The sequence below is a fragment of the Podarcis raffonei genome, chromosome 3 (assembly GCF_027172205.1).
Source record: "Podarcis raffonei isolate rPodRaf1 chromosome 3, rPodRaf1.pri, whole genome shotgun sequence".
NCBI lineage: Eukaryota > Metazoa > Chordata > Lepidosauria > Squamata > Lacertidae > Podarcis > Podarcis raffonei.
This window is the reverse complement of record NC_070604.1, coordinates 123,413,150-123,426,750: the sequence shown is the minus strand read 5'-3', so window position 1 is coordinate 123,426,750 and position 13,601 is coordinate 123,413,150. Positions and strand designations below refer to the sequence as shown.

Here is a 13,601-nt window from a genome sequence, read left to right as displayed (position 1 = left end):
GGCCACCTGGGGAGCCGAGGGGATGGGGCCGGTCTGCGCGCATGCGCCCAAGCTCCGGCGGCTGAGGCGAGCCAGCGAGAGGGCGCGCGCCGGCCTTGGCCTCCGACATCCTGCGGCGTCGACGTCAGCGCGCAGCCCCGCCCCCTCCGGCGCCTGGACAGGCAAAGAAAGGCAGGGAGAGGCCCGGCGGCGTGCGCGCTCCCGCCCGGCCCGCGCCTGCGCACACGGCGCCTCCGCCCAGTCAGTCAGTCAGTCGGCCCGTGCGTGCTGCGTGCGGCCTGCTCCTCTTCTTGGCCTCCGGAGCGCGCGCGCGGGCGTTTCTGAGGGAGGGTATGAAGCCGGGCGCTGCCGCCACCGCCGCCCCTTGAGGAGAAGCCGCCGCCGCCGCCCGCTCCGCCCAGGCTCGCCCATCCCGGCCTCCGCCGCCGCCGCCGCCTGAGCAGCCATTTTGTGCCTCCCGAGCGGCGCCGGGGCCCTGAGGGAGAGTCCGAGAGAAGAGCGAGCGAGGGAGCGGGGGCGGCGGTGCCCGTGAGGGGGTCCGGGGCGGGAGGCCTCTTGAGGCGGAGCCTGGCGAGGGAGGGGCGCGCGGCGCGGCGGGGGGGCCCCCATGGCGAAGAAAACCTACGACCTGCTCTTCAAGCTGCTGCTGATCGGCGACTCGGGCGTGGGCAAGACCTGCGTGCTCTTCCGCTTCTCCGACGACGCCTTCAACACCACCTTCATCTCCACCATCGGTGAGGAGGGGGAGAGGGGAGGGGGAGCCCCCTCCCCACCGCCCACGCCGCTTCCGGGGTCATGGTCCCTCCTCCCCCGCTGGACTCCCCCCTCCGGAGGGGCGACCCTTGGCCCTACGGGGAGCAGGATGGTGGGACTGGGTGGGCCCCCTTGGGCCTGATTCCGCTTCGTGGCTCCCCTGGATGACTCCCCTTCTCTCCCCCCACCCCTCTGTCTTCCTCCCCGTGCATCCCACCCACCCACCTCCCTCTATCCTGGAAAGGTGGGCTCTCCCCACTTGCTCCCCTCCCACCCTTCCTGCAGGACCCCCCCTCCCCATCCTGCCCCATAGCTGTCAGCCTCCCAGCGTCATCTTTTGTTCCTTCTGCTGCATCTTACCCCCCTCCCCGCCATCTGAGTGCTTGCAACCGCTTGGCCCTGGTAGTCTTCCTATAGTGTGTCTACTTTGCCATGCGTGCTCCCTGCCCTGGTCATAGCAGCCCCGCCTGTCACTCCGGCTGCACAGCGGGATTATATTTGTCCAGCTTTGTTTTCTGAATGGGAGGAATGCTCCTAATGCTTTGGCCTGCACTGGTAGCTGCCCCCGTTGGCAGCAGCCTTTGATTCCTTTGCAGCCCTGCGCTCTTTTGTTCCCCTCACTCTTGTCCGTTGGCATCTTTGGCACCTGCCCATCCACCGCTGCATCTTCCGAAACACCAGGCTGACTTCTTGGAGTGACCTCAGCATCGCCTGAGGGCTCTTACTCATACCACACCCCCTAGTGCTGAGGCTACTCTTTGCTCATGGAGCCCTTTATCTTTCGGAGTATCACATTTTATGCTATTATCTGTATCTGCTTCCAGCTATTGTGCCTCAAATGGAGGAGTAGCTGACTATGAATATTGACTGTCAATTCCTTATCTTCAGAGGGGTGAAATTCTAGAAGTGCTTTCAAAGAGATGGTGTTGATTTCAGCACAGAGTAGTTTAAATGTGAGGAATATTTTAGGATTTTTTCCAGTGCTGAGTTTGCTGTACTCTTAAGGCGATGGAGACTGGCAGGCTGGGAATGGGCGTGGAGGACTTATCAGAGGCCAAAGAAACATTATCTTGGAGACAACTGCTGCCTGCTTTTTGCTTTGTTTGATGTCTTAACATTGCTATAGTAGATAGGTGTGGCCTGAGCCAACATAAATCCTGCTGTCTGCTTTGAGCTATACCCAGGCTGTGTGTATGCACTGTAGATGGAAAACTTGGTACAGGAAGTGTTAACACTGGCCTATATAAATTATGCAGATGCCCCCACCTGTTTTTTGAGAATTCACCAGTCTTGAGGAGGTTTGTGTGTTGGAGGAGAGGAAGCCTTTATCGGAATCCCTAAGGGCTTGCTTTTGGAATTAAATTTGGGGTCCTTAATGGGCTGAACTCAAGACACAATACATTATCTGCCCTTGTTAGGGTTTTAGTCTTCTTTTAACCGGATTTGTTGTTCTTGTATTTTTAACTGTTTTATTTGTAAGTGGCCTTGAGATGGTGATTTAGAAGGTGATTTCTAAATCATTGTTAATAATGTTGGCAATTTTGATTCAGGAAATGAAGTCCCAGGTGCCCTAATAGAATAAACCTGTTTGTTTCTCTCTCGCCCAGCCTCTCACGAAGATATTTGCAATTTTTTCCTGCGGGTAGGATATTTTTGCTGCATATTATTCTGACATTGGTTCAATTTAATTATTTTGCAATCTCTGAAGATCAACAGTTTCACATGCTTTGCTTCCCTTATTATGCGAACTCATTTCCCCCAAGATCTCAAGTTACAAGCAGAGGTTTCATGGTAGTTCCTGGACAGGGCAGCAGTGCCTCACAGCAATACACTGCCAGGTACCTGCTAGTTAGAGCTATGTGATCTTTGTTTAATATTTCCATACACTGCTTTTCATACAAACCGCACAAAACATTTTATATTAAAACACAGCAGTCAGTTTTACAATACAGTAGGTGGCAATCTGTCTGCTATTCAAAGTATTGATCCGCTTTTTAAGGCCAGACCCGCCCAAAGCAGTGTACATAAGAAACATGCATTAGATGCATCAGATAGGTGTACAGTTATTATGAAAAACCTGCTCTGAATTTCACAAGCCATTAACAGTCTTAAGGAAAGGCAGGAGTGAAGAGAGGATTTCAACACCCTTTTAAAAGCCTGTATTTGAAGAGGCCAAGCACAAATAGCGGCTGCCCACCGGGATGTTTCTGTTGCTGGCTGTTTCTTTTCCTTCTGCTTCCTGGATGGTTCCTGGAGACAAACGTTGATAAACTTCAGTCTACAAATTGTTGGACCCTTAGTTGCTGTTTAGGATAGATTGAGCTCTGGTTATAAGGCTTTGCGCAGTAGTTCAAGTACAGTGGAACCTTGGGTTACCTATGCTTCAGGTTCCGCTAACCCAGAAATAGTGATTCAGGTTAAGAACTTTGCTTCAGGATAAGAACAGAAATCGTGCTCAGGCGGCGCGGCGGCAGCAGGAGGCCCCATTAGCTAAAGTGGTGCTTCAGGTTAAGAACGGACCTCCGGAACAAATTCAGTACTTAACCTGAGGTACTACTGTACTTGCTGAGCAGCACAGTTACACACTTCAGTTGTTCTCCTGACATAAACTGGAAAGATGGGATTTGTGCTACTATTCTGTGTGACTTTGTCCACTCATAACTCCAGGTTTAAATGTATTGCACTACTAAACAGCAGGGAATGGTAGAAGATCATCATTTGTGAATCCCAGATCACTTCCCTTGAGGAGGTTTCTCCCTCTCTAAGATTTAATTGATCAGAGTTGCGACGGATTATACTCAGTTTGCATGAGTAATAATAGTTAATATTTGATGTCTCTTATCAGGTTGCCTGTGTGTTATGAAGATTTGATTACTCCGTAAACACTTGTCTGTGGTGGTGGAATATTTTATCTGAGTTCTGAAGGTCAGACATCCTAGAGCTGTTTCGCACACTGTACAGATGTCAACATGGAATTGCCTGAACAGGGAGCTGCAGGTTGTTGTGTCTTTATTAGGATAAACATGTTCACACTTATTTTACATTTGCGTTTAAAAATATAATTTTATTATTTTATTACATTTCTATCCCACCTTACTCCAAGGGGCTCAAGGTGGCAGACATAGTTCTCCTCCCAATTTTGTCTTCACAACAGCATTGAGAGGTAGGTTAGGCTGAGCGGCAGTGAATGTCCCAGGGTTGCCCAGTGACAGGGCAGAGTGGGGATTCAAGCCCTACACCACACTGAAAATAATAATGTGGGAAATAGTTCTTAACAACTGTTGCAGTGGAAGCAAGAGCCCTGTGGCACCTTAAAAGTGGCAGAACTGGTATTGAAAGAGCCCACTTCATGAGATGTACAGTAGTTGGCATTTTTTCTTGCTCTGTGGGCTTAATTTAGGTACTGTTTATAGCTGGCGGTTGCTCTGCAGACATCTGGCTTCACTGTTCTAAAACTGAACCGCAATTTTTTATGTTCAGTCTTTCTAGTTGTAGCTTTGTGTCAGCTCAGGCTTATAAATAGTCATTTGCAAGGTTGCCTGTGTCAAATAGTCACACAAAGGAGATTCTGAAGCATGGAAGTTGGTTTACAAAGGTCCCCACGCCTGCTTTTTGGGCTACAGATGGCTAACAGGTTTGTGTGGGCATGAACAAATCTGGATCTTTTTCATAGAGATGGGACCATCAATCTGACAAACATTAAAGGTATGCTATTCAAATGCTGAAGGCCTGCAGTGAAGCTTCTTATTACTAAGCCTAGAAGAACACTTACCTCTGTAGCAGCCATACATACAGTAGCAACTTTTCTGCAAGACACACAGCTGGATTATCAAACATTACTCAGCTAAATGTTTGTGCGGCTTGCTGCTGTCTACCTGCCAGTAGGTAAATCCAGGACACTCCCCGCCCCCATACTTTGGTTCTTCAGGCTTTGTGTGATGGCTCTTAAACAAGTCTTGACAGATTTGTTCATTCCCAGGTTCAGCAAAATTCAGAACAGGCTTACCATATTCAGCAATGGCTGAGTTCCTACGCTTTCTAGTTTATTGATCTTGCACAATGATTAAGAAGCATTTCTACTTCTGGGCAACATTGGATCTTCAAAAATAAGGGCATAGTGCTTTTGGCAGTGTCATGGCACACCTTGCAGCTTGCCAATAATTTAGGACACTTTGTTATTTTTAGTTGTGGTCCAGCTTCTATTTGAAAAGTAAATTGCTGAGGGGAGGGCCGATGACTTCAGTACCCTAGCTAGGAATACTATAAATAGCCTCCAGTGTGAAAATCCCCAAGTCATCATAACTTCCCTGAATAGGGCAGAGCATTTGTCTTCAAAGGCAAGATGTGACATTTAAAGTTCTCCAGGAAAGCTCTATTGCACTACATGCAGAATAATGCTCTAAGTTGGGCTTATGTATTTGTGTGCTAATTGCAGCATTGGGTTAACCAGTGTTAGAGGGAGATTCTGAGAATCCTCTCTTCCCACTCTGCTCCATCTATCATGGGTTTAACTTGATTGGCAGCTGGCTGTTCGAAAGTGCAGGTGATGCTTTTGTGGAGCACTTCTGGGGTTCGTTTGCCATGGGACATGCACATGGGAACGTTTAGGGGTAGATATCAACTTCCTGTGTGCTTAACATGGTGCAAGCGCTCCTTGTTGACAGCTGGTAAAACACACCAGGTCTGTCACTTGACTAGCTTGCCATTCAAAAATTATTTCAGGTGGCCTGTGACACAGATCTCCTGGGTTGGCTGAACTACTTGGGACTTCTGCACTTTACTACTCCTTGCTGGTATCCTACTGGCTTTGCAAATGCACATGATATGGAGCTGTATCTAAGGTTTCTCTCTCTCTCTCTCTCTCTCTCTCTCTCTCTCTCTCTCTCACACACACACACACACACACACACACACACGAATGAAAGAGAGAGAGAGAAAATATTAGAATGGATATTGAGCCTATTAAATGTGTTGCAGCAACTTTGAGAGAGACTGCCTGTGTGTATAAAAACTGTCCCGAGAGAGAATGTGATGAAATAGGATAGCTGTGCAGCCAAGAAGGAGCCATATCCATATCCTTAATGTCCAGAGCGCCTGTCAGGAAAGAACAGTTCTTTCAACAGCAGCAGTGCTCCAGAGTTAACCACCGGGCAAACTGAATATCTGTGGGAGTTTGTGGTACTAAATTAAAGATACTGTGCAGTTGGATGTGATACATTTAAGGTCTTAAACCTAAGAAAGATGCTGCTGTCCTTTTTTTCAGCTTTGTGCATCCTGTATGGTCAAGGATTGATGCCTCCAAAATGCTCAGATCTGAATGTCCTCTTCCCGACTCAGTGGCCCAGTTCAGACAGTTTCCTAAACCTAATGTAGGTGGCCATGGTTTAATATCCTGGTTTGTTTTAGCTAACCTGAATTGGTTGGAGCAAACCACAGTCCTTAAGAGTTGGCACTGGTTGGTGGATGCTTTCACTTTCCTCATATGCAAAGGAGGGAGAGTGGGAAGTGAGATTGCACAACCTGAGACTTTTTGCGACTCGTTCCCTGATCTTTCAGGCGTTGGGAGATTCTCTGAATCAGACCAAAGTCTCAACAGCTGCAGCTCAACATCCCTCAGTATTCTTATTTTTCCTCTCTTGGTTTCCTTGCTCATATGACACTTTGTTCTGTAAGGTCCAGTGTTCTTTTCCAAGAAAAATAGGTGCTTGAACTCACCACGAAGTTGTTACAATAAATCGCTAGGCGACTCTGGTCAGCCCTGAACAGATGCCAGTTTGACAACAGCTGCGTTTACTGCCTGCAGAGGTGCTAAAAACCATGGCAAGCTGATTGGGGGTCGCCCCTGGTTCTTGTGCAGGTCAAATAAATGCGTCCCCACCTCCTTAGATTCAGACGGATGGCATGGGTAGCTCAGAAGGGCCTGGCACAAACACACATGTGTGCAATAGTAGAGACCTGGCTGGAAAGCTTAAGGAAAAGTGTAGACTTGTACACACTGGCCAGCTTCCGTTTTGACTTGAAATGTCCGTTTTGGGCATAAAGGCAAGAAACGGGCACGGGGAGATGCTGGCCCACAATGGCGCTCATCTGAGAGGAGCCGGAACTGTACTCCGGCTGAAAAAAAAGTCAGATTGGGAAATGTGTGATCGCAGGCATCCTTGATACTGCCCTCGCGTGTTGCATGGGTTTCATCCTGGTCCCAAATTGCTGCCAGCTCCAGCAATTCTGTGTGTGGTAGGAGGTAGAGGACAGAATTTGCCAGGAACAGCCTTCTCACTGTTCTGTTTTCCTTTGCACTCCCTGCTACTCCCTGGCTGGATGTGAAGCAAGGCACCAGATCTGCAGCAGCAGCCAGTAAGTGGGGAATGGTCCTGGACACCAGAGTGGTTCAAACTCCTTGCCCAAGTTGCAAAAGGTTTGTTCAAACCTTGTCCTTGTCCTCTATTCATTCTGTTCAAAACAACTATTGACACTTTTCTCTGGCCTCCCAAAATAGCTAATCATTTACAGGAACAGGAATGATGATATTCAGAGATTATGATTCCTTTTAAAATGTATAAATCACATTTCACTCAGGCAGGCCGTGACCCCTTGAAGTACACTGTTTTGTTTTTTTACAGTGAATTCATCTTGTTTAATCGTCAATAAATACCAACTGCCACCTCTTGCATCTCAAATCCGTACCGGCATGGACAGTTGAGTTCCCTTTGGTGTCTTGAAAGGAAATTTTGGGATCAACCATCAAAATGGCGCAAAGAATGATAGCCCTTTGCAGCATACATTTTGTGAAATGTTGAAAGAGACTGTGGAAACCGAGAAATTGCTGTTAGCTCTTTTGGAGTGGAAGAATGGGAATACAAAAGGTAGAATTGTTGAAGAGGCCAAGAGCTCTTTCTGATCACAGTGAAACTTGCATTTCAGTGCTTGCATTTACTTATCTTACAAGATCTGATTGAACCCTCTTGTTAAATTTAATGGGCAATATGGTATGTTAAATTATTCTCTGGATGATAAATTGTAGGATTTCTCATCCTATACTAGAATGCAGAATAAACCAGCATTTAATTTGGTTTTTGGGTTCATCAATAGAGCCCCTTAAATATTTTTTATTAAGTGGCATAAAAATTATAAATCTAAAACAACTGAAAGTTCTTGTCACGAAGAAAGGCACAGTTAGCATAAATCTAAATAAGATTTGTGTTGCTATATTTGACTGTCAGATACTATTTAGAAGTTACCTTGCTATGTTTGAGCGTTTTACCGTTCACTGCAAACTTGAACATTGATGTGGCAATATAGAAAATGTGACTTAAGTCCTTGGTTTCCCTTTCCAGATCTCTTAGTAATTAAGGGGGGAAGAGTTGTACAGTTTTGATGGAAACTAACCATTGAGAACTCCTGCCAACCTAGCAGTTCAAAATCACCTCAAAGTGCAAGTAGATCAATAGGTACCACTCCGGTGGGAAGGTAAACGGCATTTCCGTGCGCTGCTCTAGTTCGCCAGAAGTGGCTTAGTCATGCTGGTCACATGACCTGGAAGCTGTACACCGGCTCCCTCGGCCAGTAAAGTGAGATGAGCGCCGCAACCCCAGAGTCGGTCACGACTGGACCTAATGGTCAGGGGTCCCTTTACCTTTACCTTTAACCATTGAGAAAACAATCCACCAGAGTAGTGAAGAGTCACAGCCAAGCCATTGCACTAAACCTCTGGTCGTCCCCGCACCCGAAACCCCCCACCAAGGTTTATTCTGTTTTATAGGAAGGGCCGTGGCTTAGTGGAAGGGCACATGCCTTGCATGATCCTTGACCACTGGTCCTGCTAGCTAGGGATGATGGAAGTTGTAGTCCAAAAACAGCTGGAGACCCAAGTTTGGGAAACACTGATCTAGTCCAACCCCCCACAATTCAGGAATCTTTTGCCCAACATGGGGCTCCAACCCATGGACCCGAGATTTAAGAGTCTCATCCTGCTCTACCAATTGATTGGTCATACCTAGAATCATAGAGTTGGAAGAGACCACAAGGGCCATTGAGTCCAACCCCCTGCCAAGCAGGAAACACCATCAGAGCACTCCTGACATATGGTTGTCAAGCCTCTGCTTAAAGACCTCCAAAGAAGGAGACTCCACCACACTCCTTGGCAGCAAATTCCACTGTCGAACAGCTCTTACTGTCAGGAAGTTCTTCCTAATGTTTAGGTGGAATCTTCTTTCTTGTAGTTTGGATCCATTGCTCCGTGTCCGCTTCTCTGGAGCAGCAGAAAACAACCTTTCTCCCTCCTCTATGTGACATCCTTTTATATATTTGAACATGGCTATCATATCACCCCTTAACCTCCTCTTCTCCAGGCTAAACATGCCCAGCTCCCTTAGCCGTTCCTCATAAGGCATCGTTTCCAGGCCTTTGACCATTTTGGTTGCCCTCCTCTGGACACGTTCCAGTTTGTCAGTGTCCTTCTTGAACTGTGGTGCCCAGAACTGGACACAGTACTCCAGGTGAGGTCTGACCAGAGCAGAATACAGTGGCACTATTACTTCCCTTGATCTAGATGCTATACTCCTATTGATGCAGCCCAGCATTGCATTGGCTTTTTTAGCTGCCGCGTCACACTGTTGGCTCATGTCAAGTTTGTGGTCAACCAAGACTCCTAGATCCTTTTCACATGTAGTGCTCTCAAGCCAGGTGTCACCCATCTTGTATTTGTGCCTCTCATTTTTTTTGCTCATTTTTTTTTTTACCTGGGAGAGTTTGATGGACTCTCTGCCCCCAGTGTAAATATCGAAGCTGAATTGTTGCTAGAGGCATAGAACAAGCGTTTCGTGACTGTGTTGGGAGAGGAAGGAGTCTGTTTTCCAGTTTTCGTAATCTGAATTAATAGTGATTTTGAAGGGATCCCTATCCCTTTACTTGCAAAGTTAGAAGTCTTGGCAAGGGTGTTACTTCATTGGCTGCTGCTGAGACCAATGCCAAGTGTGTTCAAGCTGAGCAGATAGCATTACAGTTTTTGTGACAAACTGTTAACTTTTCTATCTCTTCACGCTAAGGTGACCTTGGCGCCTTTTGCTTTGCTTGGATGTTCTTGGGCCCTCCCTCTCTTGACCATGGGAACTGATGCACCGTTGTCTGTGAGTGGTGTTCTTGGGCCCTGTGCAAAGCTTATCTCTTTCTGGAGCGGTTCGTTGCAATTGTGCTTTTTGTTAAGATTTCTGCGAAAAGCGGTACATTGCGGCAGTAGCAACGGTCACGTTAAAAGCTTATAGAGGCATCACCCTGCTTATGCGGGGGGTTACGTTCTGGCCCCTGCACGCTTAAGTGAAATCACGCAAAGTGGGGAGCACCCTCTTAAAAGCCCCTAAATGCCTATGTGTCCCTGATCTCCACCTCTCTTTCCACACAACTCTCTGTTCAAGTAGAGTTGAAGCTGTGGGCCCGGCTGAAGCCTGGAGGACATATGGGAAAGAGGCAACTGCCCTACCCCATACATCAGCTGTTAGGTGGGGAGGCTGAGCAGCCTAAACAAAGCCTGGCTGTGCCTCAGGTCTTTTCGGGGCTTCTTCCACCCTCACTGACATCCTCTGGGTTCCTGGGTGGGTCTCCATGTGAGCCATGAGGACTCTTCCACTTGCCATTTCCTGTCAGGATTTTATTTATTTATTTCCCGGTGCTACACACACGTGCAGTTGTGTGTGAGTAGAATGCCTGGAAGTGGGGAGATGCCTGCATTTGCACAGTAGAACAGTGAGTTAAATCCTATAGGTACTGGAGGATCTGCAAAGTTTCAGGAAGATATTGATGGGCTGTTCTGGACCACCAAATGCCTAAGCTGTTTGAGCATAAAAATGTGAGAAATGTCTTTGCGGATGAAATCTAAGGGCTGTCTCGTCCAGAAGTCTGTTCCCAGCAGTGGTCACCTAACAAAGGGACCCTGAGGAGGTGGAGACAGTGGCCTCCTGTTCCCTTCTGGTTATCAGATGCTGGAGACAAACTGCTCCTGAAGATGGAAGCTCTACTCACAGCTGTCAGGGAAAGTAACTGCGATCTTGAAAACTGCCTCTGCCAGAGGTAACCTCACCCTTTGGATAATGAGTTCCATAAGTACTGCATCACTTGTGAAGAACTAGGTGGTGCTTAATCCCGCTATGCCATATCTTGATTTATTTCCGTATTTTTTAAAAGCAGTGTACATCTTTCCCATTGTTGACGTTCATAAAATCTCAGCACCTCCCCAGCCTTCAGTTTCTTAAATTACTCCTAAACAGGGTGGATTGGATTTAAATCATTTTTTTTTTGATAATATTTTTATTAAAGAATTTTTTATAACCACAAAAACATAACATAACAATACAACAAACACAACAAATACATAAACAAACAAAAACACAAACAAAAAACACAAGTACAATTTCATTTCTTAATTTCTTTTACCTTACTTCCCCGACTTCCTCATGCCTCCCTTTTCTGTATTCCAGATTCTAATCAATTAATCAGCAAATCTTCCCTTATTTTATTTTAATTTAATCCTCCTTATTCTCCTTGTCTTAACCGTTACTAATAGTAACCGTTTACTTTCTAATCCAACATCATTCTAACTTTCATTAATATTGTAATATTTCTTTAAATAGTCCTTAAATTTTTTCCATTCTTCTTCCGCTGCTTCTCTTCCCTGGTTTCGGATTCTGCTCGTCATCTCTGCCAGGCCCATGTAGTCAATCACCTTCATCTGCCATTCTTCCAGAGTGGGTAGATCTTGTGTCTTCCAGTACTTTGCAGTGAGTATTCTTGCTGCTGTTGTAGCATACATAAAAAAGGTTATATCCTTCTTTAACACCCCTTGGCCGACAATACCCAAGAGAAAGGCCTCTGGTTTCTTAGGGAAGGTATATTTAAATACCTTTTTCAGTTCATTATAGATCATTTCCCAGAATGCCTTAATCTTCGGGCACGTCCACCAGAGGTGAAAGAATGAACCTTCCTTTTCCTTACATTTCCAACATTTATTATCAGGCAAATGGTAGATCTTTGCAAGCTTGACTGGGGTTATGTACCACCTATAGATCATTTTCATAATATTTTCTCTTAAGGCATTACATGCCGTAAATTTCATCCCGGTGGTCCACAACTTTTCCCAATCAGCAAACAAAATGTTATGACCAATGTCCTGAGCCCATTTAATCATACTTGATTTAACCGTTTCATCTTGTGTATTCCATTTCAGCAGCAAGTTGTACATTTTTGACAAGTTTCTAGTGCTGGATTCTAACAGTTCAGTCTCCAATTTTGATTTTTCCACCTGGAAGCCAATTTTACTGTCCATTTTGAACACTTCATTTATTTGATGATAGTGCAACCAATCCCTCACCTTCCCTTTTAATTTCTCAAAACTCTGCAGTCTCAGTCTGTCCCCTTCCTTTTCCAAAATTTCCCAGTATCTTGGCCATTTAAACTCCATATTTAACTTTTTAACTGCCTTAGCTTCCATTGGCGACAACCACCTTGGAGTTTTACTTTCCAGTAAATCTTTATATCTAATCCAGACATTTAATAGTGCTTTTCTGACAATATGGTTTTTAAAACCTTTATGTGCTTTAACCTTGTCATACCACAAATATGCATGCCACCCAGGATTGGATTTAAATCAAATCGATTTAAATCACTAGTCAGTAAGACTTGATTTAAATCATTTTTTTTACAGAAAGACTCATTCTTGCGTATTTGCAACCAGATGAAGGTTTCATTTTTGGAATAATAAATTTTCAGAGTAATTTTTACAGTTATATCAAAAATGACTGATTTGGTTATACTATTAGAAATACATAGACAGATGATTAAGAAATTATTGTGGTTTGATAAGTTAACTGTTTATATTTGGACAGCTTTTCTGACGTACTTTATTGGAAGGAGAAAAATAATCATTTTCTTAATAACAATTTGAACAATTTATTTAACTAAAACAATAACATTATAGCATATGTATCCATGTTTGTTAACTGATGTGGTTAAACAATTTTAAAAAAGAAACTTAGACTGAGTTTTAGCACACATGAAAAACTTAAAACAAATCCTTATTTCCTGATGGACTTTGAACTATAATGTAACTTAAATAGAAAACTATATTTAGAAAGGTTTTTCTTCCAAAAGCATTTTATTTTAACAACCCGATTTAAATTTTAAAAAATCTGATTTAAATTAAAAAAAATCCTATTATTATTATTATTATTATTATGATTAGGATTAGGATTAGGGTTATCATTATTATCATCATTGATTTTTATCTACCCTAAAGCAAATTGTGGGTTGTTGTTGTTTTTAAAAAAATGTTCCAGAAAGTTTTAACTGTCGCAGAAAAATGGAGCCCTGGAGAAATTCCCCCCCCTCCCCAGCAGTTTCTCCTGTGTCCTGAGAGCTGCTCCTAAGTGGGCCATCAGCACAGTGCCAGGAGTTTGAATGTGAAGGTTTGGTCAGAGGGCTCTGGGTGGTTATTGCCCAGCGCTGGGGTGGCTTAGGGATTTTGCTAAAGCTGGGAAGCCTGGAGGCCTCTCCTGTACCAACCCTGATTGGGCATGCATTTAATGGCCAGTGATAAGTAACTCTTATTGATTTTAGAAACCGGGTTTATAGATTTATGCAAGTGGTTACCTTGAACCTCTGGGAGCAACAGTCTAGATTGCTGGCGGTAGTGAATGTGGCAGTGGACTTGGAAGCAGCTATTTTTATAGTAAGCGTGCATAGAATCAATCTAGAAACTCTTGTTTTCTTTTACTTTGATTAATGCTCATGCTTCTTTGATGGACCCTGGGAGGAGAAAGAGATCTTGCCAAAGGTATCACATCCGTTAAGTCTCTCATGTT

At 45.0% G+C, this 13,601-nt stretch overlaps 1 protein-coding gene across 1 annotated transcript in view; it reads left to right on the top strand.

Moving 5' to 3' along the window:
• Nucleotides 1–601: 601 nt before the first annotated feature.
• RAB10 (RAB10, member RAS oncogene family) overlaps nt 602–13,601 on the top strand; it is a 29,515-nt gene continuing 16,515 nt past the window's right edge. The window contains exon 1 of the mRNA XM_053383890.1: nt 602–734. Coding sequence (XP_053239865.1) covers nt 608–734 — 127 coding nt within the window. The 5' untranslated portion in view covers nt 602–607. The remainder of the gene's footprint in view (nt 735–13,601) is intronic.